Source organism: Drosophila persimilis, unplaced genomic scaffold (assembly GCF_003286085.1).
Source record: "Drosophila persimilis strain 14011-0111.01,24,50 unplaced genomic scaffold, DperRS2 tig00000798-arrow-arrow-pilon, whole genome shotgun sequence".
Classification (NCBI taxonomy): domain Eukaryota; kingdom Metazoa; phylum Arthropoda; class Insecta; order Diptera; family Drosophilidae; genus Drosophila; species Drosophila persimilis.
The window spans coordinates 914,345-941,903 of record NW_020825355.1 but is presented as its reverse complement, the minus strand read 5'-3'; the positions used below and the strand labels follow the sequence as shown (position 1 = coordinate 941,903).

The 27,559-nt window shown below is 46.1% G+C and overlaps 9 protein-coding genes across 14 annotated transcripts; 3 read left to right on the top strand and 6 right to left on the bottom strand.

Moving 5' to 3' along the window:
- Nucleotides 1–250: 250 nt before the first annotated feature.
- Nucleotides 251–2,461, top strand: LOC113566606 (RNA-binding protein lark). Its single transcript, XM_026993005.1, has 4 exons — nt 251–325; nt 629–1,486; nt 1,576–1,814; nt 1,890–2,461. Exons 2-4 carry the CDS (start codon nt 785–787, stop codon nt 2,005–2,007), a joined length of 1,059 nt encoding a protein of 352 aa, XP_026848806.1. The 5' UTR covers nt 251–325; nt 629–784; the 3' UTR covers nt 2,008–2,461.
- LOC6602960 (major facilitator superfamily domain-containing protein 8) lies at nt 2,450–5,907 on the bottom strand. Of its 5 annotated transcripts, none has more exons than XM_026993001.1 (6): nt 5,838–5,907; nt 4,254–4,507; nt 3,686–4,192; nt 3,468–3,619; nt 2,817–3,413; nt 2,450–2,743 (listed from the first exon to the last, which is right to left on the bottom strand). In XM_026993001.1, exons 2-6 carry the CDS (start codon nt 4,443–4,445, stop codon nt 2,605–2,607), a joined length of 1,587 nt encoding a protein of 528 aa, XP_026848802.1. In that variant the 5' UTR covers nt 4,446–4,507; nt 5,838–5,907; the 3' UTR covers nt 2,450–2,604. The 5 variants fall into 5 exon arrangements, with proteins under 5 accessions (XP_026848802.1, XP_026848803.1, XP_026848804.1 ...); XM_026993002.1 differs by lacking the exon at nt 5,838–5,907 and adding an exon at nt 5,240–5,347; XM_026993003.1 differs by lacking the exon at nt 5,838–5,907 and adding an exon at nt 5,019–5,188.
- An 82-nt stretch (nt 5,908–5,989) lies between these two features.
- On the bottom strand, nt 5,990–7,744 carry LOC6602961. Its single transcript, XM_002027936.2, has one exon. The coding sequence runs from the start codon at nt 7,476–7,478 to the stop codon at nt 6,222–6,224; it is 1,257 nt and encodes a 418-aa protein (XP_002027972.1). The 5' UTR covers nt 7,479–7,744; the 3' UTR covers nt 5,990–6,221.
- A 58-nt stretch (nt 7,745–7,802) lies between these two features.
- On the bottom strand, nt 7,803–8,497 carry LOC6602962 (signal recognition particle 19 kDa protein). Its single transcript, XM_002027937.2, has 2 exons — nt 8,371–8,497; nt 7,803–8,305 (listed from the first exon to the last, which is right to left on the bottom strand). Exons 1-2 carry the CDS (start codon nt 8,433–8,435, stop codon nt 7,873–7,875), a joined length of 498 nt encoding a protein of 165 aa, XP_002027973.1. The 5' UTR covers nt 8,436–8,497; the 3' UTR covers nt 7,803–7,872.
- A 178-nt stretch (nt 8,498–8,675) lies between these two features.
- Nucleotides 8,676–13,259, top strand: LOC6602963 (geranylgeranyl pyrophosphate synthase). 2 transcript variants are annotated; one of them, XM_026993007.1, is made up of 7 exons: nt 8,676–8,956; nt 9,175–9,329; nt 11,339–11,447; nt 11,510–11,770; nt 11,831–11,933; nt 11,995–12,122; nt 12,213–13,259. In XM_026993007.1, the coding sequence occupies exons 1-7, from the start codon at nt 8,891–8,893 to the stop codon at nt 12,372–12,374; spliced, it is 984 nt and encodes a 327-aa protein (XP_026848808.1). In that variant the 5' UTR covers nt 8,676–8,890; the 3' UTR covers nt 12,375–13,259. The 2 variants fall into 2 exon arrangements, with proteins under 2 accessions (XP_026848808.1, XP_002027974.1); XM_002027938.2 differs by having other exon boundaries at nt 8,677–8,956; nt 11,303–11,447; nt 12,213–13,258.
- Nucleotides 13,260–14,397: 1,138 nt separating this feature from the next.
- Nucleotides 14,398–17,302, bottom strand: LOC6602964 (transcriptional repressor CTCF). Its single transcript, XM_002027939.2, has 4 exons — nt 17,250–17,302; nt 16,689–17,069; nt 14,709–16,630; nt 14,398–14,633 (listed from the first exon to the last, which is right to left on the bottom strand). The coding sequence occupies exons 2-4, from the start codon at nt 17,062–17,064 to the stop codon at nt 14,529–14,531; spliced, it is 2,403 nt and encodes an 800-aa protein (XP_002027975.1). The 5' UTR covers nt 17,065–17,069; nt 17,250–17,302; the 3' UTR covers nt 14,398–14,528.
- Nucleotides 17,303–17,742: 440 nt separating this feature from the next.
- On the top strand, nt 17,743–19,976 carry LOC6602965 (regulator of chromosome condensation). Its single transcript, XM_002027940.2, has 3 exons — nt 17,743–17,890; nt 17,954–18,684; nt 18,752–19,976. The coding sequence occupies exons 2-3, from the start codon at nt 18,021–18,023 to the stop codon at nt 19,672–19,674; spliced, it is 1,587 nt and encodes a 528-aa protein (XP_002027976.1). The 5' UTR covers nt 17,743–17,890; nt 17,954–18,020; the 3' UTR covers nt 19,675–19,976.
- Nucleotides 19,964–25,678, bottom strand: LOC6602966 (motile sperm domain-containing protein 2). Its single transcript, XM_002027941.2, is given in 7 exon segments — nt 19,964–20,866; nt 20,926–21,249; nt 21,310–21,413; nt 21,613–21,685; nt 23,711–23,940; nt 24,005–24,490; nt 25,139–25,678. Coding segments are annotated over 7 exon segments (1,956 nt in total). The 5' UTR covers nt 25,230–25,678; the 3' UTR covers nt 19,964–20,218.
- Nucleotides 25,679–25,876: 198 nt separating this feature from the next.
- LOC6602967 (motile sperm domain-containing protein 2) lies at nt 25,877–27,000 on the bottom strand. The gene is made up of 3 exons (XM_002027942.2): nt 26,733–27,000; nt 26,188–26,673; nt 25,877–26,119 (listed from the first exon to the last, which is right to left on the bottom strand). Exons 1-3 carry the CDS (start codon nt 26,818–26,820, stop codon nt 25,968–25,970), a joined length of 726 nt encoding a protein of 241 aa, XP_002027978.1. The 5' UTR covers nt 26,821–27,000; the 3' UTR covers nt 25,877–25,967.
- Between the last annotated feature and the right edge of the window lie 559 nt (nt 27,001–27,559).

Sequence of the window (27,559 nt, the reverse complement as noted above, 5' to 3'; positions counted from 1 at the left end):
AGTCAGGTACAAAATTGATTCATTAATCGGATAAAACTATGTGGGCAGGGCTGAGGGTTCTATTGTTAGTTATATTTCACGGAATATTAAAAACGTGGATATGTATAATAGAACTTGAACTCGTTAGTATATTTATGGAATATTTTTAAAATTAAACGGCATATTTTGGTATATTTCTGAGGGTCGGACGGTATATTTTAACGATAAATCAGCAGTCACACTGTCTCTAATTCTGTCTGACAAGAGGAAAAGATTGGGGAAATTCTGTTCAATAAAATTAAAATAAATTTTTGTGCATTGATAGCAAAATTTACAGTACACACAGGTAAGTCGTTGAAAGCATTTGAAAATTTGTTGAAGCGGCAGCCCCAGCGCCCCACTGCAACCGTGAAAAATGAATGTGTGAGCCTGTTGTCGCCATCTTTTTTTTGTGTATGTACTTGTGCCGACGCCAATTAATGCGAGACACTGTGCATGACGTGCCTCGCCTCGCTACCTCAAGAAAGAGATATTCAAAGTGGTAGCATCCATGCCAGACGTTCGCGGCATACGCGTTCCTGTTTAATGACTTATAGTATATTGGTTCGAACAAGATGAAAATTGCATTGTTTTCTTCTTTCACTTTGAGGTCGCGGTTATCTCCTCGTACCTGCCGTCGCTGTCGTCGCAATCGCGATAAAGAAACCGCTCCGCCAACAAACGCCGCCGCGTAAGTCCGGATTTTCCCCCAATTTCAAGAAACGCAAGAACCGTGGACGACAACGCAGCCGAACCCGTTGCCGCTATGCCCGGAGCCGGCACGTTCAAGTTGTTCATCGGGAATCTCGATGAAAAAACTCAGGCTACCGAGCTGCGTGCGCTCTTCGAGAAATACGGTACAGTCGTCGAGTGCGATGTGGTCAAGAACTATGGGTTTGTGCACATGGAAACCGAACAGCAGGGTCGCGATGCCATACAGAACTTGAACGGTTACGTTTTGAATGATAATGCCATCAAAGTGGAGGCTGCCAAAAGTCGTCGCGCCCCCAACACGCCCACTACGAAAATCTTCGTGGGAAATCTAACCGATAAAACGCGGGCACCAGAGGTGCGTGAGCTGTTTCAGAAATACGGCACCGTCGTCGAGTGCGACATTGTGCGCAACTATGGGTTCGTGCATCTGGACTGTGTGGGTGATGTGCAGGATGCCATCAAGGAGTTGAACGGTCGCGTGGTCGATGGCCAACCGCTCAAGGTTCAAGTATCGACTAGTCGTGTGCGCCCCAAACCGGGCATGGGCGATCCGGAGCAGTGTTATCGTTGCGGCCGTTCCGGTCATTGGTCGAAAGAGTGTCCGCGCCTCTATGGCAGCACCGGAGGCGGACGCGAACCGCCATCGCCGCTCAGTGCCGGTGGCTACAGAGATCGTATGTACGGTCGTGATCCTTATCCGCCACCACCACCTCCGCCGCCATTCCTGCGTGATCGCATTATGGATGGCTTTAGGGTAAATGCAGCATACATTTCAAAACATCATCCAATGCTCACCTCTCCCCGCGTCTCACAGCAACTAATTGATTATCTTTCCCCCCACAGGATTATGATTACTATGACCGCCGCTTCGAGGATTCACGCGACCTGTACGAGCGCCGCTATCAGTCATCGCGTATGCGCGACTTCCCACCACCACCGATTTCACGACGCGAGCCCATGCCATTGCCGCCTCCGTTGAGCGGCAGCCTGCGCTCTTGCAGCGTCACACGTGGATATGACACCATGTTCAGTCGTCGCTCGCCACCGCCACCACGCAGCAGCAATGGAATGAGTCGTTATGGGTAGGTGACAGAACAGTTGAAGCCTTTTTATAAACCTTTCCTAATTTCTGCCGTTTGCCATTTCCTTTCCCCCAGCTCGCCCACACCCCATGGCTATGAGGACTTTAGTCGTGATTCCTTTGACGATCGCATGATCTCGTCACGAGGTATGCGCGGTCCCTCTCCACCGGGTCGCCGCTATGCGCCCTACTGAGATGAGTTTTACTATCACGGCAGCAGCTGAGTGGCAGTCGCTTTGGCATCCCCAAACACGTTCAGAACAGAAACAGACTTGTGGCTGCTCAGCTGGTCGCCAGCAGCAGCATGTTGTCATCCTCGGCTAAATGTGCTGGTGCCGACCACATTTACACACTTGTGGCTGCCGCGTACTCGTATTTTACTATACTAACACTAATCGTAAACTTAAACAAGAGAATACCATATTTGTCGCAGCATTTTCGCCCATTTGCTCCTCCACACGCTTGGACCGCCTCAATCCTGTGCATGTTTGTCGAGACCCCGCCCCACACACACAAACACGCACACACTAACTAGACAACGACTGCTCTTGCCCTCTGCCGCAATTAAACGATCGAACGTTATTGAATATTGTGAAGTTTTGTGTGTTCCAATAAAGAATCGATAGCAGTCGAAAATATGCAAAAATATATGAATATATTGGTTTCTATATACCAAATGGGGGACGTTTGTAAACCTAGGATATTTAAGGACGATATTCTAAAGGCAGTATTGCAACATTATTCTACAGCTCAAGGCAACTCCGCGCTAAGCAAGGCAGCTGGAACTGTGGTTAGGTGGGCTCAGTGTGCTTTTCGGAAATGAGCGATTCATCCGGTGAGTTGTCTTCTATTTGTGTGCCATTGAGTTTACTCAATTCTTGCAGCTCCACAGGCGCTGGCTTGTCGAATGTGGGCGGGATGAGAAGGCGACTGAAAATAACGATTGGAAGGAGGACGGATTAATTTAAACTGAATATCAGACGGAAATCTGTGTAAAACTCACTTGCCACACTGCAGCGCAATCATTGCGACGAGCATCATAAACGATGTAACCCCAAAGGTCCAGTAAGTTCCTAATCTGGTGTAAATGGAGCCAACAAAGACAGGACCCAAGACGCGCGACAGGCAACCCGAGCCAGTCATCCAGCCCATCCAGACGCCCTGAGGCCGCGGCCCAAGCACCTTCGAGAAGATGGTCTGGATGAGGGTCACGCCAATTGGATAGCCCACGGAGGTGAGGGCAAAGCCAATGATGAACTGTGTCAAGGTCACGGCTGGAATCACAGCACACCATTCCTGTGTGGCTGGGCAGCCCAGATAGAAGGGATCTTCGTAGCTTAGATTGAGGCTTGCATTAAAGGCCAGAGCCACCTTAGGTGGATCGGGTCCCCATGGTAGGAAGAGCACCCGGCCCAGCACCATCAGCGAGAAGCCGCCCCAAATGAGCACGTAACGTTCGGCGAACAGCTTGCACATCGGTTCGATCATCACGAATGTCACCAGCGAAACTATGGCTGCAGTTGTCATCATGATGCCCATATTCCAGAGCGCCTGCTCGTTCGACCAGGCGAACATATCCATCGTCAACGACGTGCCCAAACTGGTAAATATGAAACATGAAACACTTTAGCTCTTAGTCTTTGGAAGAACTTACGTCTCGAGGAGCACAAAGTTGAAGACGAGCACAAAGAAGGCCACAATCAGGGTCCAGGCGGACAGGTAACTCGGCTTGATGCCCTTCCACGTATCTCGCTCTGAAGTGCCACCCTGCATGACCATTACCTCGCGAGCGGCTATTTTGTGTTCCTAAAATCAGAACAGAGAAATCTGTGGGTTAGAAAGCTACGCTACCATCATTAATTTGTGACTTACCTCAAATACGCCGGGTAGGAACATCACGAAGTTGCACATACTCATGATCACATTGATCCAGCCGGAGCCCGTGTACATGTTAAAGTGCATCTTGCCCCAAAGCCAGACATGACCCTCAGCACCCAGCGGTGTGACTGCCGCTTGGAGTGTCGGGCCGATGATGAAACCCAAAACCTGGGCTAAAGACACCATAGAGACAGCATGGGTGCGCTCGCTGATTCGCGTGGCGGCCGACAAGTACGATCGGCACAGGGCTATGTTTGCCGAACTGACTCCAATCAGAAATCTTGAGGCCAGCATCCAGTACTTGACATTGGGGGGGCGCAGCTCCAATGAGGAGTACATGCCACTGGCTAAAGTGAACAAGGCTAATGAAAGGAGCAGCGGGAGGCGAATGGTGCCTAGCTTATTGCCCCACCAGCCGAATATAGGACTGAAGATCATCTGTCCCAATGGATTGGCGGCGACTATCAGACCCATGAACTCCTTGCCCGCATCGGGATCTAGCTGGAGAGAGATTTGCATAAGATTTCGGAGGTCAGGAAGCTGTTCAAAAAGAGACACCTACCTTGTTGAGGAAGGGCCATATCCCCGTGATGATGATGCTAAAGCCCAGCGCCATCAGGAACATTGTAAAGTAGATGATGCGCACGGAGCGCCAGCGCTGCGTGTACTCCTCCAGGGTCTCCAGTCCATCGTCGACATCCTCGGGCAGTCTTTTGGTTTCCATGCGGGAGCGCATTTTGCGGACAAAATCCATGGTGATCCTGGGTATAGGTCTTTGAGTGGATCTATCAATTCCTAACCTCAGGCTGTCTCATTCTGTAATTGAACAAAATTACAAACATTGTTTTCTTTGTAAAATTCATTTTTTTATAATGTAAACTAAAATGCCCTTTGATCGTACATACTCGTACGAGCTCTAGTTATTTCTAGCTGATAATATCACCTTCTTTATAAGGGCTTCCAATATATAAAGACTTTAAAACATGCCACTTCAATGGATTATCTGCATGCTCTGTTGGTTGATTATCCTCCCTCCCCATTGCCCAGAAACAGTTTGCCCAACTTATCTTAGCAATTATAAGAGATAAAGACAATCGCAGACTGATTCAGTGCAGCTGTTTTCTTCCCCGTTCCATGGAACTGTTATTGCGTGCGTGTGTGTGTGAATTAGTTAAAGCCACTATCGGTATGAGCTATATCATTCCGCAGATAACGCTAGAAGGGAACCCGGTCGTTTTATTACATGATTTTATTTATCGAATTGGGCATTCAAACTTTTCATCAATTTCGCCTCGTCACCAGCGGATCACACCATAGGGAAACACACCAGAGAAATGGGGGCTTTCGTAGCGTTTCTGTTTGTTGATAGTGTAACCTCGAACTGCTCGACGTTAATGATTCCATTCCCTTCCACTCGGAAAAATTCGTTCGGCATTCAAATTCCAGATTTTGTGATTGGCTCTCCCATGAAGCTGAATGCACACTGTTCGATGCATGCATGTATTCTCAAAAGCAGCTAAAAATAGGTAAGCTCTTGAGTTTTCTTACACTCCCTACACTTGGATCCAGTTAACGGCGCACAGTACCCCCGTTCTGGTTTGGTGGATCTTTACACACACAAACACAAACACACTCAGACACCGATTGGGGGATAGGAGAAACAAATGTAGCGAAGCAACCAGTTGACCGACCGTTGAACGGGGGCTATATGGTCTTTGAAATCACCTTTTACATATTCGTATTTGCTTACGCTCTCACTCTCTTTCACTTGTGTATTTGATTTTGAATTGATTTCACATTCGAAAGAAATAAGTATTTGGCAAGGGCACAGCTATTTACTTCTTTGTTGTTATGTATATTTCCTTATGTACAAGCGACACAAATTAATATGCTCATATTGTACGTTCACATTCTCGTTTATAAATGAATTGTTTTCATTGTCTCTTTTTTGGTTTTTACTCTCTTTTACGTTAAAACACACTCGTCTCGTGCACTTCACGCTCTCACAACCGAAGCTATACATATATCTTCTCTCAGTGAATGTAATAAATAGCCCCCTTTGTTCTTGCACTCTTTGTGGGGATGGGGGAAGGGTTCAGTTCACTTGCGATGCACCTTTTTTTTTTACCAATTTTGTTAGTGCTACCTGTTGCAACGGCGGAGCTGCGACAACGCAACGCAAAAGAAACGATCAAAGGTAGAGAAGTTGAATATATATTTTGATATAGAATATTAATATATATTTGGTAATATAATTTTTGGTGATATCAACTACTTTTTTAAATTTAGAAAAAAATTCGACATCGCGGCTATCCGTGCTTTCAAATGCGCCCGTTTCAAATCTTAAAAACCTTTAGGTGTCTTCCGCCTGCATGGTGCGTCACGATAACAAGGTTACGTCGATGAATATCATCGATTTTAAAATGCACATAACTAGATTTAACGCTTTAAAAGGTTGCAATTTGAAAATTTATTGTTTTACTTAAAAATATACAACAAAGAAAATAAAAAAACGTGCTGTTTATGTGTTCTACTGATTTCCGCGAACTTGCTGAAGACGCATCAAGCGCTGTTGCCGCAGCCAAGGGAAGAGGAGGCCACGTTGGGGTAATAGCGGAGCGGGAGGTGCGAGACCTTTAGCAGGAGCTAGGGTCACAGCTTCTGGACTAATGTCGTTGCGGTAAAAGCTCATGGAGCGGCCACTGGGGCGACGAGGAACAGGTGCCTGCTCCTTGCGCTCAACGTCATCATCGTTCATGATGTTCAGGCTGAAGACATCCCCGCTGTTGTTGTCGGACGACAAATGGCTCACAGTGTCCTGGAGGACGCGCGGAATACGCTCCACCGCTTGCATTGCATCTTGCAGCGGTCTAATGTCCCGCCCAAACTTTTTTGCTTCTCTCTGCGACTGTTCCATGGATGCGGCCTGGCGGGACGTGGTCTTCTTTGTTTTCCAGGACCTTTTGCTGTCACGATTCGCCTGCTGTCGTTTCTGCAGGGGTGCAGGACGTAGCAGGGGTGTGCCATTCTGCTCAAAGAACCAAGGTTCCCGACGTGTAACTGCGACAGGTTCCACTGGAGCGGCTTGGCGTTTGAATGCCGCGGGCTTGGGCTCCCGCTGCTTCTGGCCACGTGTCCCCAAAGGAGAAGGGCGCACCAATGTACTGGCAAAATCGTTGAACCACTCCAGGTGATCTACAGATCGCTTATGCCTTGCTAGCTCCGATTCCTTGGTCACTTTCGAGGATGTTTCCAGAGCATTGACCGTCAGTTGACTGGCTGTCTTCTTGCTAGCCGACCTTGAGGGCTTATAGATGGTAATGGTGTTTCGACGATTACGAGCGGTCTTCAGGCCAGTGGCACTCCTGGTCACCAGATCCCGTCTCTGCTCGAACTGCTGGGCATTGCGGACGAATCGGTTGCTGCTCGGGCCCTGTATGAGAATCTGAAAGGGACTGTTCAGTGTTTTCGCGTTTGCCTGCATGGTGCGAATGCATTCCGTGTCCGAGTTCTCGTTGTTGCATTCACAGAGACACTCTTCCCCACAGTAGAACCCCAAACAGCCGCAGTGCTCGCAGAGGGCTTTGCAGTTCAGCTCGTGCTTGGCCTCCGTCAGGGGATTAGCATTACGAGATGCTGCCGCTGACGGCGATAAAGTGGAGAGCGCGGAATCCGTGGTTGCAGCCACTGCAGCAGCCAGATGCAGTTGAAGGACTGCCAGCCAAACCAAGACTAGGGCTATGGTGTAGGCGTAGAGGCTGCGATGTTTCATCGTTTCCGGTGTCATGGTCGGGTCGTGTGGCTCCGTCTTGGCGGCTCTCGAATTGGGTTGTGGATGTACGATTGCAACGCGCGACGGTTTTTATACGCTGACCAGGTGAAATTTTAGATGTTTCTCCGCTTCGTGACTGTCGCTTGATTTTCGATTTTGTTTTTTTATTCAGTTCGCCGGAATTTCGCTGACATCGTGTGATCTTGAAACATTTCTAAATGGGGTTCTGTTCTATGCTTGAATCGTATGTTCTGTGAGCTGATTTCTCTTTTTGGGACAGATCCGCATGCCAAGGGCAAATACCTGCACTTGAACTTAACACAACATACGGGTACAAAATTTCTGTTTACAGAATTTATTACAAAAGAAACCAACTAAACAAATGTCATTTAAAACATGATTGAAATCATCAGCGGCGCTTGCCTTTGCCCTTCTTGCCGCCGCCACCACCACCACCACTCCCGCCGCCGCTAGCTCCAGAGCCGCTTGACTGCAGTTGGGGCTGATGGAAAGAATCCGCCGACTTGTTCTGGCGCGTCTTCAGCTGGGGTATTTTACCGGCAATGTACTGCATGATAGATTCTCGCGAGGGAAAGTCTTTGCTGCACAACGTGCCATCGGCATTGCGGAGTTGGACGCGAATCCGACCGCGGAATTGCGGCTCCTTGCTGATTTCGCGGGGATATTTAAGTGTCTCCACCAGAAAGTGCATGTTGGTCACCGACAGAACATCTCGCATCTCGTGGTAGTGTGGATTCTCGACGCAGTTCTCCTTGGGTAGCCGACGACCTTCCTGGCGAGTCTTCTTGCTATTGATATAGGCGGGGTAAATGCATATCCAGCTGTGGAAACAATAATAAAGAGAGCATGTGATTGGGACTTTGGCTTGTTGTTCCATCTAACTTACCGCTCCATTTGGTTGTGTTTCAAATCAGGATTCCAATTGATGCGCATGGGAAGTGGTTCTGCCATTGTCACGTTGATTTCTTTGTAAATATCAGTAATTTTAAAAGATTGTTATTCAAAATCAGCCTAGAAAGTTTTTCCACGCAGGCACCTTGCCCGAAATAGAGATGGGAGAAGTGAGACGATACCATCGATATCGTTGCGAAGCAGAATCCGATGAATCGATAGTTCCATCGATGATTTTCTGGCTCTACTAGTCGCCGTTTCACAACAATACAAATGGCTGGTCGCAGAATAACTTCAATAACAGTCTTTTTCTGGTCCTAAAGCAGTGCGCGGCGTTGCCCTTGTTGCCTCTTCGAAACGTTTTTCTCGCTTAGGTAAACGAGCGGCGTACGAAACCATTCTAGTCACGCGTATCGCGGTGCTTCGTTGTAAACATCGCCGCCCCACACGCCACAGCAACAACACAACACAACACAACACAACACAAAGCAAAAGGCAAGACTCGCGGCCCAACAATGGAAGAACTGAACAGTATATTGCAGAAAACCAAAGATAAATCAACGCAAAAAGAGCAGGATGAGGTACTTATCCCTTCCGTTTAATCATTCAAGAGCCTGAACTTTGGCATTTTTAAGATTGACGCCAGCGCCTGGGCCTGTGTCTGGGTCTGGGCCTGCGCCCCGACACCCCAAAAACCCCAAACTAATCTACTTCTCGGTTCACTTCTTTTCTTCCCACTTCTTTACGGTTTATTTACATGTCGCCCACGCACCCACGTGTATCCCATCGCTTATCCCAGATTCTGCTGCAGCCCTTCACATACATACAACAGATTCCTGGCAAACAATTTCGCTCCGAGCTGGCCTTGGCCTTCAATCACTGGTTGCTCATACCGGCCGAAAAGTTGGCGCAGATTGGCGACATTGTACAAATGCTGCATAATTCCAGTTTGCTGTGAGTATATATATTGTATATGCATCTATGTAGTATGTGCCTGTATGGTATGGAAAACCTGTCGATATTGCATTCAAAACTAATCATGTGTAGCATGTTTTAATTTTAAATTTGACCTTTGCTTTTGCATTTGTGGCTCTCTCTGCCCGTAGCTTTTGTTTACCTTCCCCCATGCCACACTTTTGACCCCAACCCCATACCTATACCCATACCCATACCCATACCCATGGTATCTCTGTTTAATCTCACTTCACACTTGCACAGCATTTTGTATAGACTTTTTTTTGTTTATTTGGTTTCGTTTATATAGATTTCAGCTGAACGGCCATTTGGGGTGTGAAGTTTTTTTTATTGTTTTGGGGAAAATGAGAAGTGCTGCACTGCCCCAAAACGTATCTCCCATATGGAGCTCATTGGAGTCTTCTTATCATCGTTCGAGCACACAGTCTATCAGCAGACTTTATCCGTTTAGCGTATGACCGTTGGGAGGGCAGTTCTGGTTCTATTTGCCGATGACTCACACCCTTTCGACGAATCCAACTGGCGGCCTTGTTTGTTGGGTACTATATTGGATAATGTTCTGCTCTGCTCGGCTGTGTGTGCGTACGTGTTAGCCTCAAATCAATTCCAAAATTTCATCATGAGCCCGCAGAATCGGCTGTTTACAATACTTTTTCAATTGAATTTCTTGGCATTTCATTGCCCGAACTGGAATTGCATAAATTATTTCGATTTCTATCCATTCCATTCCCCCCGAGTGGGTGGAATGGGGAATGGGAAGAGGGAAGAGGATGCTGCCTGCCTTGCAGCTCCCGGCAACAATTAAACTCTGAACTGTCCCAATTGAAGTGTGTCTGCCGCTTTTCAATTAAGGCCTTTGTCTGTAAGATGCCAGCAGCAGTGGAGCTTAGTGCGTCCCTTGCGAATTGTCACTATCATCAAGCAGCAGCTAATCAGCTCTAAGTTTCCTTCATGGCTTTTCATCTCTCTCTCTCTCTCTCTCCCTCTCACTTTCTGTTCAATCAGGCAAACTAAGACTGTCATGCCACTCGTCCCTGGGCCACCTGTCGCCTCTTATTCAAATTCAAATTCTTTGAAATGGCCTTAATTCTGCTTAAAATCTCCTCATTGTTCCTTGACATTCTTTCCATTCCCATTTTGTCTCCTCTCGTGTCCTGTCGTCCCAAGTGCCTTGTCTTCGCCATGTTCTATTCTGTTCCTAATGCATTTTCATATCGGCAAAAACTTAGTTTTACAACTATGTCAGTTGCAAGTAACAGCCACGAGGCAGCCAGCCACTTTCCCACCTCCTACGATGGCACCTCAACCCGTCCCGTCCTGTCCGTCAGTCAGGCGCCTCATTCATGCACTTATGCCGACAGCCGACAGGCATTGTGACAACTCTTGCAACGCAGCACGCCCACCATTCACCATCATTTTTCTCATCACTATCCAGAGGCTCCTCGAGGCCCGGCCCCACTCTCCTCCACTCTCGACGCCTCCTGCGCTGCCGCCCTTTGTGCGTTGTCGCTCCAACGCCCACGCCTCCATGCCATCCAATTCCCTTTCAATGGTTCTGCCAGCTTTGGCGGAGCGCAAACATTTTTTAATTACGCAAATGTTGGGCTGCCCAGTTTGCCTTTGCCTTTGCCTTCGGTTTTGCCTGGCGGGCAACGTAGTTATTGAAGCGATGATGTTGGCCTTAAAGCGGGGCTTAAATTTACACATCTATTATTATGAGAGGCATACAACACGTACATATGTACGTAGTACGTACACACGTGTGCATAAATATGTTTTAGCACGTTGTGGATGCCTGGAGATGGAAGCGTGACTCACGCTTTAAGTAAATATTCTCATTCTCTCAGTTTAGTTGTAGTATGATTGCTAGTATGATTATAATACACTACCATAGATGATCGATTGATTCACTGACCTGCTCTTCAATATGTGTTCTTGCTACTAACTTACAGCATTGATGATATTGAAGACAATTCGATCCTTCGCAGAGGTGTGCCCGTGGCCCATTCAATCTATGGCGTGGCTAGCACCATAAATGCGGCTAACTATGCCCTGTTTCTGGCGCTGGAGAAGGTGCAGCTGCTGGGACATCCAGAGGTATGTCCTCTGATATCCACGATTCAAATGGAATTCAATTAATCAATCCCACATCTTTGAAGGCAACCAAAGTGTATACGGAACAACTGCTGGAGCTGCATCGAGGCCAGGGAATGGAGATCTACTGGCGGGATAGCTTCACATGCCCCTCCGAATCGGATTACAAACTGATGACTGTACGCAAGACTGGCGGCCTGTTCATGCTGGCAATTCGCCTCATGCAGCTGTTTAGTGCCAACAAGGAGGATTACTCGAAGCTGACTGCAATTCTGGGACTGTACTTTCAAATTCGTGATGACTACTGTAATTTGAGTTTGAAAGAGGTTAGTGCTGCTAGTACCTAATCACTGACACTCAAGCACTGACCATTCTCTGCCCTACAGTACACGGAGAACAAGAGCTTCGCTGAGGATCTGACGGAGGGCAAGTTCGGTTTCCCAGTGATCCATGCGGTGCGTTCGCAAAAGCAGGACAAACAGGTTCTACGTAAGTCCCACAGACTTGACCCAAGGCTTGCCACTCATCAAGTTACGTTTCGTATCCGCAGACATATTACGCCAGCGCACGCACGACATTGAGGTCAAGAAGTACTGCATCAGTTTGCTGGAAAAGCTGGGAAGTTTTCAGTACACACGCAAGGTTCTCGAGACGCTTGATGCGGAGGCGCGGGCAGAGGTAGTTTGTCCTTGAACTAAATTGATTGCATTATTAATAACTAATGGATGTGCTTTCTGTGCTTTCTTCTCTCTTTCTGTTCTCTGACAGGTGATGCGTCTGGGTAGCAATCCGTACATGGACCGGCTGCTCAATAAGCTGCTCTCGTGGAAGACCAGCGACAGTGTCAGCATCACGCAATCGAATCAGATCAATCACAACAACGTGACAGCCCGCAACAGCCCCAACCAGAACACACTTAACTGCAATTAACAGCCAAAGAGGCAAAAGAGGGAGCAATCGTGAATTGCGAATGGCGGAGCCTCTTTTGCTGCTAACCCAAGAACCGAGCCGAGGGCCAGGGCCAGCGCCTGCCTCAGTGCGCCCCTAATGCGTTTTCTGCAAAAACTGAAAATATTCTGAGATTTATGTTCTACTTTTGCCTCCTAGAACGCTCACAAAAAGCCAACGTTTACTAACTAAAACTAAATGTAGGGCAGAGAAGAGAAATTGAAGGAAAGGAAAGGAAGGGAAGGGAAAACCAAGAGCAGCCTTACAAAAAGAAAATTGTTAAGCCAAAAGTTAAATGATATAAGCCAAGCTTATGAAAGAGCTAGCATATGAGCCATAGAACAGCTTTCCATGAATTTGTTTATGTTTACGTTTTCGCTTAGTTTAGTTCCTTTTTTATACGCTTACGTTCTCGATTTAATATTAGTTACGGGAGGGGGCTTAGTCTGTGCCTCAATTAGTTTCCATTTTCTTTCCTTTTTCCCAGGCCAATGCCAGGGCCAAGTAAATCTCAAAAAGCATTAACTTAATTATAGGATATGCAATATTTAAGCTGTTGTATTTCTAAGTGTATTCGTATTCGTGTTTCCGATACTGAAAGCAATTTTCGATTTCTTAATGTCATTTTTCGAATCTACTCACTCAATGTGCACGCACTTCCTTTATCGACGTTGTTCCATTTTAATTGTTATACAATCGTATACATTACACGTATTATTAACAACAAACAAATTGTTAACGTTTTATGCAACAAACAGCAACAAAGAAACCTAAAAAAAGCAAACAAAACAAAACTATGTATTGAAATAATGATAAATGATAATGATGCACTGCACAGCAGATTTTTGCACATTGCACCACCTAAAGTATATACATACACATATTATATACTACATATATATATATATATATATATATATATATTTTTATTGTAGTTATACACTTGAAACGGCAAGAGAAAAAAGAAAGCCAGTGAAGAAACCGAATTGCTGAAGAGAGAAAGATAAAAAGAAAGAAGGAAAAAAAATATGCAATGCAAACATTTTATGGTAGGAAACGATAATTAAATAGCCGAGAATTTACAGCGTTACACAGTGCACGCCCAGAGATGCTGCAGCTCGATACAAATGCAGGCGCACCTAACATTTTGCCCATATACCACTATTGAGAACATTGAAATATATATATTGTATGTATTTAAATAAATATTTATGCCAAGTTGTCATCTAAAACAAGCGGCAACGTTGTGAGCCGCGGCATGGGCTGCGGCTCTTCTTTTTTACCCAATACTCAGTCAGTATGTACAGTGCCGGACTGAGGTGTTGGCACAGCAATTACTTTTCAGTTTACTGTTGTCTTAAGAGCTACATATATTCTAATAATACACCAACACCAGACGCTCCAATTCGTCAGAGCGCGCACACTGCACGAGTAAGAGTGAGAGAGAAAATGAGTAACTCTAAACGGGTTTCTTCATTCTAATAATGATCCGATCTGATTCAGATTCGGCGATCTAGTAGATAAAGTCATTCTCTATTCTGCGTTTTTGGATTTCTCGTGTTTCTTCAAATATGTGGGGGCGGAGGCGGGCGTGTGAAAGCAAACTTGATTCAGTGTGATTCAGGTGAGTCGGCACACAAAATTTGGTGGCTACAGCTCTTATAGTCTAGGCGTGAAACTCGGCTATTGATACTGATCAAGGACTTTATGGGGTCGGAAACTCTTCCTTCTAGCTGTTACACACAACCACCACAACACTAATATATTTCTAAACTCTTCGAGTACCGGGTATAAAAATAGTTGTAATCTTAAACAACACTCTGTGTAAACGGCAAAGGTTCGAGATATGTGTGTACATATGCAGACGTGCAAGACGGAGTTCTGGACGAGTCAGTTTAAGGGTTAGCTCCATTCAAAACGTCTGCAAGGGGTCTGCCCGAATTGCCTGCACCCAAAATGCTAGAGACGAAAACTTTTGGTGATAACTGATTTCATTACATATACATTTTTTAAAGAAAACAAGTAATTTATTCCATAATGTACATACAAAGTGCTCTACGTGTGTACGTATTTCGGTAAACCTTGTATTACATACTATGCTAAATTCATAATCATTTACATCTATCCTGTAAAAGACTAAGCATCTTGCTCGATCATATCCATTAGCTGTAGAAACTCCTGTGAAGTTCCATCCATTTCGGAGTCTTGCTCTCCGTAATCCGCGTATTCGGCGTCATCGTCCTAAAATCAAAAAAATATTTGGAAACACTTAGTCCATTGGGCTTTGGATTGTGCTTAGAGTTATTAGATACACACCTCAAAGCCAAAGCAGTTGGCAGCATTGATCTTAGAGCCTTTGGGCTCGCGTTTGACTACCACCTCCTCGTCGCCATTAACCAGTTCTACGACCATGACCTGGCCATCATCACCCTGCAGTTCAACCGTGAACTCTGAGGTGTTTGGCTCTTCCTTAATGTGGAATGTCTTGGTGCCGCCTTTGGCCCTGAGGCGGCGGTTAATGATAACGGGCTGATTGATGGAGCTCTTTCTGGGTTGTGTGTTGATAATGACCGGACTTTTTTTTGATTTCGCTGTAGGGGTGCCCATGGCCTCTAGAATTTCATCCTCGTAGTTGTCCGGCTCCACGTCGGCCAGTTCAAAGTTCTCCTCGTCGTCGTCATCCATGTCAATGAGTCCTCTGTCAAAGTCACTTTCGTTGACCAGGGTCACGATGCTGCCATCAGGCTGCAGACGAATATTGCGACCCATTTTCAATTTGAGCCGCTCCTCGCGAGCATTCTTCGTCTCGTCATGGATCTCCATGTGCCGTATCAAATTTCCCTTGTGGGTAAAAATCCGCGGACACTCCGGGCAGCTGTGCATTTTCTCGCGCGGCTCGGGCCTCGTGTATTCCTCGTTGTGCACCAGATTCATGTGGCGACGCAGCAGCTGGCGCTGACGGAAGGCCTGCGGGCATACTTCACACTTGAAGGGCTTCGCATCCAAGTGGACGAGCATGTGAGAGTCCAAATGCCGCTGGGAAACAGAGGCGTACTCGCATAGCTTGCAACGATAGCATCTCTCGCCCTCGTGGGTCTTTATGTGCAACTTATACTGGTAGCGATCTGGTAGATTTTGGCCACAGCGCTTGCAGGGTATCGGTTTATCTGCCGTATGCATATGCATGACGTGAAGGCGCAAGTCCGCCTTGCGGCCACAGGTGGTAGGGCAGTGGCTGCACTGGAACACGGGCTTATCCACGACGCTGTGGATGAGTTTGTGCGCCTTCAGGGAATTGGACTGCGTGAACCGGGACTTGCAAATATCGCACTGATACCTCTTCTCCCCCGTGTGGACAACGAGATGACGCTTCAGCTTGAACATGTCCTGCGAGGCATAAGTGCAGTGGGGACACTGGTACGGCCGCTCTCCTGTATGACAGGTCATGTGGCGTCTTAGCTTGGTCAGCTCCACAGAGGCGTAGCTGCACTCCGTGCATTTGTGCGGCTTCTCCTTGGTGTGCTTGTATCTGGTGTGTCTTATCAGCTCGCCACTGGTGACAAAGGCGCTCTCGCAGTGCTTGCATTTGTGCGGCTTATTCCCCAAATGGGTGTTCACATGGTTCACCAATCCCACATTCGACTTGAATCCTCTATCGCATATGGAGCACTTGTAGGAAAAGTCAGTCTCGTGTGTTTTGTTGTGGCGCGTGATGAGAAACTTCTTGTTGGTCGTGTAGGCGCACTGGGAGCAGTTGAATTGATTCACCTTGGCTGTTTTTTTCTCCACAGTTGGCACAGGCTTCAGTAAGAACTGCCTGGATGTGATCTTCAGCTCCTGCTTGGACTCTTCTGGTGGGTTGTCATCGAACTCATAGACCTCGCCGTCAGCCACATTGTCCAGGGCTTCGACGGCAGCATTATCAATGGTGTACTCTGAATTTCCGGTAATATCGGCTACGGCAGCTTCAACATCTTCGTCAGCCACCAGTTCCTCGATCTCCCGCTCGATGTCGAGGGGCTCGGACTTAAGCTCGGACTTCGGCTCGAGCTTCGGTGAGGGAACCTTTTGTGACTTTTTGGGCCTGCCCCTGGCAGTGTTAGCAAATGTCTTTGCTGGCAGCTTTGGAATAGCAGCTGCTGCTACTGCACTCGTTGCTCGAACACTGATTGGTCTTGACTCTGCTGCGGATCTTGTGACCATTTTCGGGGAAGATTGGGCAGGACGTAAATTGATGACTGGACGAAAAATTTCATTAGTTATGTGTGCATTATGTTTGGCTGGTCTGGTACTCACCTTTGTTGGACGGCTTACTAGCTCCTGAGCGGGTGGTCTTGTCAGGCTTTGTAGCTGAGTTCTTGAGTTTCTCCTGCAGCTCTTTCTGCTTTTTGGGCGTAGTTTTGACATAGCAGTTTCCGTCATCGTCAATGAAGTATTTATCCTCATCGTCCTCCTCTTCACTTGGATTGTAGTCGTCATCGTTTTCTGCCTGTTCTTCCTCAGAGACTTCAACAATATAATCATCATCGTCCTCGGCAACTCCGTCCTCTGCTCTGATTGATTTTAAAATCTTATGCACAACTTTGTCGTCGTTGCCGTCTTCTATTTCCTTGTGGAAATTGTTCAGGAACGACTGCAGATCCTCAGACTTTTTATTCGACGATTTCGACATCCTAACTAAAAACGATAAAACCAAAAAATTTCTATTTGTAAACATTTTTGGAGGGATGCATGGTGGCGACCCACAGCGGCCTTTGAGCGGCCGCCCCCAAGCGGCGGCGCCTATTGATTTCCCCCAAACTTTCTACAGCATCGACACTACGATTCGCTCTTTACTGATTGTATATTTGCACTTACTGTATTTAGTAAATATCACTCTGCAAAGATACTAAACACGGTTTTTTTTTTTTCAATTTATGTGTTTCTTTGTGGTGCTAGCAATTTCCGTCAGAGTAAGCAGCTGCGCATTTTCAATAAAAGATGGCGGACATGTCGCATCATACATCAGGGTTGATACGACAGTTTAACCAGGGCTCCGTCACTTATGTTAATGGTGGGCGTGAAAAATTTAAATTTTAAGGAATTAAAAAAAAAATGTTGTCTTCAGTGTAACCTTACAGTTTTATTTATTTTTTTCGGCCGCATCGGCCATTTTTACAGATTAAAACTAGCGCCGAACGTGTTGCCCTCATTTATATGGTGACTTCAGGAAAATACGGTACTACTTTATCAGTATTTACAGTATATTTTAAAATTGAGGCGGTATATTTTGGTATATTTCTGAGGGTCGGACGGTATATTTTATCGATAAGTCTGCGGTCACACTGATCGCAAGCAGCTGCCGGTTCCCGCGCATTTTTCGGCAAAATAAATCTTGATCTACGTTTTTTCGCTATTTGGTTTTCACTCGCATTAAAACCATCGTAGCGACAACGTTGTACCGACCACAGGAATCTGCAAGAAAACGTGTCCCTAACAGAGCAGGCGTAATTTACATTGTGAGTTCATCGCCTTGGTAGGAGGTAGCGTCCATAACCTTATATTTGTTTGTACATTTTCAGTGTTAGTTTTTGTGACTAAATTTGTGAAATTTTGAAGCTCGATTTTTGAAACATCATACAAACAAAAATGTCGCGACGCAAGGCCGTAACGAACAACAACAATGCCGGCGAGGCAGAAGCACAGCCCACCTTGGCCAAAAGGGCGCGCATTGCTTTCAGCCTGGATATACCCAAGCGACGCCAGACTGTGGGCACCGTGCTGGTTTGCGGCACGGGCGACTTCGGACAGCTTGGCTTGGGTGAGGATATCCAGGAGCGGAAGCGCCTTGCAGTGGTTGAGAACATCCCAAATCCTGTGGATGTTTGCGCTGGTGGCATGCATAGCCTCGTGCTGACGGAGAATGGCGATATCTACTCCTTTGGCTGCAACGACGAGGGCGCCTTGGGGCGAGATACCAGCGAGGACGGCAGCGAGTCGGTGCCCGCTTTGGTCCATTTGCCCGGCAAAGCAGTGCGCATCTCGGTGGGAGATTCGCACTCTGCTTGCATATTAGAAGACGGCAGCGTCTATGCTTGGGGATCGTTCCGCGATTCGCACGGAAACATGGGCTTGACCATTGATGGGAACAAGCGCGTACCCGCCAATCTTTTGGCGGGAACTGTTTGCTGCAGCATTGCCTCGGGCTCCGATCACTTGGTTATATTAACCACCAGGGGAAAAGTGTACACGGTCGGATGCGCTGAGCAGGGCCAGCTGGGACGCATTTCAGGGCGTTCAGTGGGCGGAGAGGGTGAGTTTATTTTTTCAACACATGTGTCTTCTGAAATAAAAAAACTATTTCGTTTACATTCCACCAGGTCGCCGCGGCAAGCGCGATTTGCTGCGACCGGACCAGCTAATCGTGAATCGAACCAAGCCATTCGAGGCCATATGGGCTACAAACTACTGTACGTTCCTTCGGGAATCCCAAACAGAAGTTATTTGGGCCGTCGGCTTGAACAACTTCAAGCAGCTGGCTTACGAACAAGATGAGGATCTGATTTTACATCCGATTAAAACTGCTCTTAAAGACATCAAGCAGATTTCTGGTGGTATACACCATACACTGTTTCTGAAGAATGATCAACGATGCTATGTCGTTGGTCGTCCAGAGTATGGACGCCTGGGCCTGGGCAGCAAGCAGGATGTGGTGGACCAATTAACGCCCGCTAATAATCTGTCTGACAATATTGTGCATGTGGGATGTGGCGAAATCTCTTCATATGCCATTACTGCAGATGGCAAGCTATATTCGTGGGGCATGGGCACCAACTACCAGCTGGGTGTAGGCGATGGCGATGATGAACTGGAGCCAGTACTTGTCAGTGGCAAGAATACCCAAAACCGAAAGATGCTGCTTGCATCGGGCGGTGGCCAGCATGGTCTGTTTTTGGGTGAGGCTGATGCGAAGGAGCTAAAGGAAAAAAATATGCCAGCAGCAGCCACAAGCAGCAAGACGGACAATATTCCCCTTCCTTCTCCAATTACAACGGTGGAAACTATTAAAGGTCAAAAGGGACACTCCAAAACTCCACCGAAGAAAGCCACTGCCAAGCGCGGAGCTCCTGATGCGAAGAATGAAAAGGAAATTGTGCCTGCTGCAGCCATGAGCAGCAAGAAGGAAAAGTCTGCTTCTCCTCCTCCAACTTCAACTAAGGAAACCGCCAAAGGAGGAAAGGGAAACTCCAAAACTCCGCCGAAGAAGGCCGCTGCCAAGCGAGGAGGATCCAAAAAAAATTAAATCTTAAGAATAGTTGTATAAAAGTTGACTACCCCCAATTGTTTTTTGACCGCATTAAGTTGTCTTACGCTTATCCTACTTAAGAAATGGTTCGATTCGTAAGATACATACGATACCATCCTGGAGAATTTATCTTGAATTGATGTTCAACTTTAAGATAACTTCTCCGAGATGGTATTGTAGGCATCTTACGGGTCGAACCAGGAGTTAAGTTTGATAATCGTAAGACAAAACTTTAGTAAATTTTGTATTTAAATGGAAACATGTTAGAAAATGAAACAAGTTTAAATTTGATTTACTTACTAATTAACTGTTTTACTCCTTAAGGTTTTCAGGTTTATAATTTACACAAGACATCCTAAAAACTATAAATTCTTGGCTTAAGCGGGGATCGAGATTGCTGATGGTAATTTGGGAGCTATGAAATTTAAGAGGCAAACTAGGCTTAACCATTTTTACTCATGTTTGAATATCATATAACTGGAATTTTGTACGCGTAAGCATATAGTACATTGTCGATATATTAATGGTGATTTTGGCTTGACTAAAAATAACACGGCTGTCGGTGATTGCCCTCGGCGGCGGCTCCTGAGTCAAACGTAGCTAGGGATGTGGTTTCGGCCTGATTTTCGTCGTAGGTGCTGCCCAGGTAGAAGCTGACGAACAGTATGCCGCATAGCAGGGATAACGAGAGGATGAAGCGCATAAATTTGCGTGCGAATGCAATAAGACCAAGCAGATGGCCGCCGCCAGCTACACCGCCACTCAGTTGATGTCCTCCATTGCAGCTGCGCTTCAATTGCAGCTGTGCGTGGATAAGGGCCTCTAAACAGTCGACGTAATCGGCTTCGCTGTAGTCCAGTCCCAGGTCCATCAAATCAAAAGCACATGCGTAGTTTTCTAGTTTATAGCAGTCGTGGTTATTATTGCTTTTGTGCTTGGCAGTGGCATCAGCCACCTTCTTCCCATCCTGCTTGGTCAGATTACAAGGGAGCAGTAAATATTATTTGCGCTTATTGGGGCAAAAAGCGCCAGATTGCTTGCCGCAGCTGCCGGGACCAACTGGATAGTAATGTTCAAAAAACAAAAACCCGACAGCAGCGTACAGCAACAGTACCAGAAGCAACGTTAAATACTGGACGAAATTTCCAACCTTAACGCGCCGAGACAGTGCCTTGACCTGGTCCTGTAACTGCAATAAGTAAACGGGTTACCACACAATCTTAACTGGCCATTAACTGTGTTTCTTACGTCCGGTTTTCCACCCTTTGCACAGTCCAAAGTTGCTGTGCTCGCCTTGCCTGCGCATTTGGATGCTGAATTCTCAAAGCGACAGACCAGACGATGCTGTTCTATTTCCGGGCCACCTGTGCATTTGTTCCGCCACAGCTCTGCCACATCTGCTCCACCGCACGTTCCAGGGACTATCATGGCCATCACCAGGAATTTGTCTTTGCTATCTTCGCTCAGTTTGTATTCCGACTTTAGCCAGATGCTTATTTCGGCCTTCTCGTTGGGCGATATGATGCCGCATCGTGGACGCACTCGGAACTTTTCTGGCGATGTGGTTTGTATCTGAATATGGGCGAAATAGATTAAATCAACGCTTCGGGGCTTGGGACGCGAACAACTCACCTTATAGGTCACTGGCTTCTGGGAGATGCACTTGAAGTTCACCGTGGCCTCCGCATTTTTCTGATTGAAGTTGACAAATTCCTTCTGCTCTAGCTGCAACATGCCTGCTTATAGAATAATATATAAATGTGTGTAATTTAAAACTTTGTAATCTAAAATGTTTCTAGTAATAAAACAAATTTTGAAACAGCTCGAAAGATTCAACTGAAATGAGGAGAACTCAAATGCTACAATGACACAATAAGCAGTTCAGGTTGATTTTCGATTTGATAATTTTCCCAAAAGATTGATTCATATTCTTACCCTCTGTTGGGGTGTGCATGTCCCCGATGTTGGACTCCTTCAGCACCATGGGAGCGATTTTGGCAAAGTGTACCTGTCGATTACAGAGAACAAGTTAGAATGGATGCTGATGGAAATGGTCGTTGTCGCCCCCTCTCATTCTTTTTGCCTACTTATTCCACCCACTGGTCGGTAGGCTTTTCGTGTCGAACGTGCTTGGCAATGGCATTTTTTCCAAGAGCCCTCACTCGTCTTTCCCCCCTTAAAAGAACCCTTGAGTTCGCATCAACGAAGGTTCCACTTGTATTGTGGAGGCCATCTCGTAAATCGGTTTATTTGGCATTCTAAAACTAACAACGCCGGAGGATACGGATACTGACGGCCAGGGTGCGACAATAATGACATCTTTATATGGTCTATCAATGTACGCAGAGGTATTTCCCCTGCTCTGGACACTGCTCCACTCACGTATGTTGTTCTTTGTCATCACTTACGCTCAATTTATATCCAGACAGATTGAGATTTTTGTTTAATATGCATTTATGGTATGTATTTAGTAACCGATTTGTTTCTACAGATCCATCGACAACTTGGCCAGCTCTAGCGGTTGCAGCGCGTTAGGGAATTTATGCAAAGCGTTAGCACATTAGTGCCTATTTCGGAGCTAGTTTGTAGTTCAATTCAAACCAGTTCTGGAGCCTCCGATTGAAAAAATCAACGGGATGGATTTTTAAACAATACGTTCTTTTGTTTAAACTGTATAAACAGGAGACCTCCATATCACAATATCGAAGGCGAAATGGGTGTTGAATTACAATTCGATTCACTATGGCTTTGCATTACACGTAAACAACACATGATCACTCACAGACTAGACAGTAAACACGCCATAGAATGAGAAATTGAAGCCTTTTATTGAAATTCTTTCACTCATGGTACTAAATCCGTTGAGATGCATATGATAATACAGGTTTTATTTTAAACACCGCACCAAACAATAATGCCCAAATAATTTAGCGCGAGTTCACCGTACCAAACACATACCAATGCAGACGCTCTGTACCTACCCTGGGCATGTTGGCTTAAGAATGAATATCAATTGGGTGTATAGTGTATAGCAATGCAGCTTCCGCCTCTTGATTTCTGCTCTTCCTCTTTTCTTATTTGTTAATTACAATTAAACATTAAACACCGCAGATGCACATGAAGACACAGATTTGAAACAATTGAAGAGCGTAACGTTAAAATGAGGTTGCGTTGGAATAAAAAAAAGACTAGATGGTGACGACGCTGTCGCCGCGAAACACAAATGAAAAAGCACGAAAGAAAGCTGACACGGGAGCTTTTTGACAAAGCACAGCTGGTGGTTGTTCCTCCTTCTCCTCTCCGTTGTGCGATCAGCTTCTTCCAGCTGTTGCTTCGGTCTCTCGGAAAATGAATTGAAACTGAAAGCGAATGAAAGTGCAATTACAAATGAGTGGGGTGCAAGCAATAAATGGGGATAGCATAAGTGCGTGTGTGTGTGGATGTAGAACGTTTGGTGTATTGCGTATGGGAATGGTGTAATTCTCCCTATGGGAATGCCCTATTTAACATATTTCCATATATGAGTGTTCTACTTTTTAAGGGTCAATGGTTTACGCTTGGCGCTCCGCTGACCGCCGACCCTAGCCAGAAAGCGAAAGTTTAACAATACATACATATGTGAAATAAATGGCTATTAATAGCGCCATTAATGTGTGCCTCCAACCAAACAATACACTGGGGGAATATTTGCGAGCTATTCCTAAAGCAAAAGTCTCAACAATAGGCTTCTATCCATATTTTTCTCTCAGTGTCCGGTTACTGGGGAAGAGCGTTCCTTTCGGACAGGCAGCGTCAACACACGCAGGACACGCAAGCAGCGCACCCTAAATCAATACAATAGTACACACCGAGAATGTAAATCAATTATGGAGAAAGCTAAAGGTCGCTAGCGTGCCGGACCCGGCAGGTCAGAAAAGCAATTAGAAGACCCCAACATTTTCCGGCTAAATCCAAATGGAACACTCCCAATAGCCGGACACTGTTCGAGATTTTGTTGTGCTTGATGTCTCTGTGTGTCACGTGGTTCACTCACCTTCTTGTCCCCACCCAGGCCGAGCTGGTCGTCGTCGGAGCTGGCGACCGGCTTTGATGCCACCACCTGCTTCGTTTCGGCCACAAAGCTGAACTCATAGTTGTCACTGCCACCCCAGCTGGCCAGACAGTTGTCCTTGGAAATGTACTGGCCGATGTCCTTTTTCGATATCATTTTCAGAATCTCAACCGCTTTGGGCGGCAGCAAGGCCTTGATAACCTTAAAGGCAGCTAAGGTGGTGAAGCAGAAAGTATTGTTTAGTGTCTAGGTGAAAGTTCAAAGTTGATTACTTACCGTTCAGCACCCAGGCCAGCTCAAACACCAATATATAGTTAAGGGCATTGGGGTAGTACATCTTAAAGGTCTCCACAATGCGCTTCACAAAGTCTAGATCCAGGGTGGCCAGTCCCGTGCCCGCCATGTCGAAGAATATGGTCAACTGTGTCATGTGCTTCTCCCGCTGGGTCCTCTCCACCCAGTAGATCACAATGCGAATTAGTTCGTCCAGACTCTTGGATTTACTGTGCAACCTGACGCGGAAAACCAACAACGGCTTTCCATCCACATCGCTGCTGTGGATAAACACGGAGCCCTCCTTCAGATATTCTTGGTTCAATTTACTCTCGTCCAGATCATTTGCCCCGTACGACTCTCGCCAGGTGCAGGTTTCCCATAGCTTGTTCATGGACGCCTCCATATCCAAATCATACATTTCCAGGAATCGCTGCAGCCAGACATGATCATTGCGTATGCGATCAATGTCAACCGGATGGAAAGGAGCTGGGAAGCGTATTACAAGCATATTTCTGTTTATATTAAATGATTTTAACGATTCTAAAATTTTTATCTCCGAATACAGAGCGATAATGTAAGAAAATATTGACAAAATATCTCTGTTTATACGGAGTGATAAGCTTAGTTAATGTTCTGATCTCGTTGTGATCTCAGGTTTCTTTGGTATCGCCTGAGAACCTCAAATTACAGGGCTAGTTGACCCGAGGAAAATAGCTTATATATGTACATAAGCCCCATTCCACTATATATTTAACTATTTAGGTAGCCATAGCTAGATTTTCAAGTTCAAGTTCAAACAAACGCAGCTTTCAGTGGATTGCAGTCAGATCTCTATGTATATTTATTCAGTTAGGCAAAAATTTCCGGTAAAATATGATCCAACCGACTCGTTTGCGCTGTGGGATACGATTATAAACAAAAGATTCACCGAAACTGCAATAATTCTAGTTATTATACGTTCATATATGTATGTAGAAAAACCTGTCACATATGTACATATATGTATGTATTTATACATTTGTATATGAAACAGAGTTTACAATATAGGCACAAGCACATCAAATCCATTAGTCACAGATACTTATGTATGTACGTTGCACTTTGTATCTGGCTGGTACTTTAGTATTATCTCACCTGCTGGCGGTGTTGTGGCATATTTGCTGTTGAACTTTTCGCGCAGTTCCTCAATCTGCGCCGGGGTCACTTCTATGACTTTAACGCCCATGATGAAAACGAGTAAAAATCGGTTAAAATCCGCACTCGAAACCAACCACGACTGTCGACAGACTGAATATTGAACTCTACTTCCAGCAAACACTGATTCTATTTCTGTGCTCTACTCTAATCGCGTTTCTGTCTAATCAGTAATCGTAATCCACTTTCACTGCCCACTGAAATGTGTGATTAGATTTCAGCCTGCCAACCAATAAGTTGTTAACAGGCACCAACAACTATGGTGCTTATATTGTAAGCGACAAATCACCGACCAGGCCTGTGCGAGAGCTATGTGCAAGTGAGTTCCCCGAGCGCGTGCAGGTTACTGGCTAACGGTGTCGACAGGGCTATCAACGATCGCCAGTCGTTGGGAGTCGTTGGGAGTCAACTGGCGTGCGAGGCGAATGTGGAGCACCACCACAATACACCCGATGGGATGGGAGGCATCCCAAAAGGGCAGTAGTAGCAAGCCTCTGCCCCTGCCTCTGTCCCAGCTCCAGCCCGTGCCTCTGCAATAGAACGTGATCGTGGGCGAGCGAATGCTCAGCTGCATTTCAATTAGCTTCGAGTCAAAGCTTCGCTCAGCTTTTTTTTATCATTTCGAAAGCTCTGTACTTTGATGGGTGTTGGAATAGGGAAACCATCGGTAATCAGTAATTAGTATCTCAGGCAATAAATATCGTATTATTTACACTCTCTTATACAGTTTGAGGTTTATGTGAGTTTGGGATTAAATTTGAGGTTGTTTCTATTCGAATTTGTACTCGTAATCGTCATTGCCGCCCCACAGCTTCAGGCAGTTGTCCTTGTCCACATACTCGGTGATATCCTTCTTGGTGGTGACGCGCAGGATCTCCAGGGCTTTGGCAGGCAGAAAGGTCTTGACAAGTTTGAAGGCAGCTGAGAAGGAAGCCAAATATTGGCATTATTTCAAGTCATATCTGACAAAAAGAATCCAAAAAACTTACCATTTAGCAGGAAGGGCAGTTCGTGCACGAGGATATAGTTGGGCACGTAAGGATAGTTGGCCTCAAACATATTAATGATGCTCTTGATAAAGTCCAAGTCCATGTTGCCCAGCCCAGAGCCAGTCATGTCCATGAAGATGGTTATCTTTTCGAGGTCGTTCTCGCGGTGAATGCGCTCAATCCAAAATACGACAAGGCGCAGGAGATCGTCCAGGTTCTTGCTCTTCGAGTGCTTCTTCAGGCTGAGAATGAGCAGAGGCTTGCCCTCCTTGTCCTTGTTGTGTGCATAGATCGAGCCGTCGTGCAGATATTCCTGGTTCACATTGCTCTCGTTAATGTTATATACTCCGTAGCTCTGGCGCCAAGCCAAGTTTTCCCAAAGTCGGGCAAGGGTCTTCTCCACATCGAGGTCAAAGGCCTCCAGCAGCTTTGTGATCCACAAGTCGTTGTCGGTGATGCGCTTCAGATCCTCAGGAAGAAAGGCATCTGAAGGGGAAACGTTTAGGATTGGGTGACTGGAAATTCGTTGCTGGATTTTCGCTCACCTGCTGGCGGCTCCGACTCTAGTTTCTGGAGAAACCGTGTCTTAACCTCATTAACCTGCTCGGCTGTTGGAAGTACTCCTTTGGTCATTGTGCTTCTTGGGGTTCTACCAGCTGAATGAATGATCGCCGACACTTTTCCTTCGATTTATATCATACAGTTTACCCAACTGATTTGCTTCCTTATCGCTTCCGCTAGTGCTAGAAGTGTTGCACCGGTGTGACTTCGACTTTTCGGACTCGTAGTACTTCAGTGCAGAGTGATCTTTCCAGTGTGCGGGCTAATCAGCGACTGACAGCCACAGAGCGTTCACGACTGTGCACTCTGGTCCGCTTGTTCCAATGTGATCATGTAAATGACTCGATGCGGGTGGGGGGCAACGAGCGCGGGCCTGTTCTTCAATCAATATAAAATACAGCACACAACCCGCAGCGAAAGAGAGATAGTGAGAGCGTACGATACTGGTCTGTGCGGGGGGGCAGAGCAAAGAAACCCCCGTCAATTGCGATAAGCAGAGCAAGCAGAAAAAACACATACCCCCACCTACCGCCTCTCTCTTGGGGCCTCTGGCATTCCTTATGAATCGGGAATCGGTTTTTATTACCGCTACTGCTGTGGTGAGTCGTTTAGACGTATATTGTACGACTTCTAACTTAAAAGAATTTTGTAGAGCTATTGATCTAGTTTGTGTCAAATCTTTGTGGTTTGCTTCGAGTCGATATGACAAGCTTAGTCTACTACGATCATTTTGTTGTACCCTTTCAGAGCTACATTGAGTCCCTCAGTTTTGAAGCTATTTACTGAACCCATGTTTATGTTGGAACCCCTA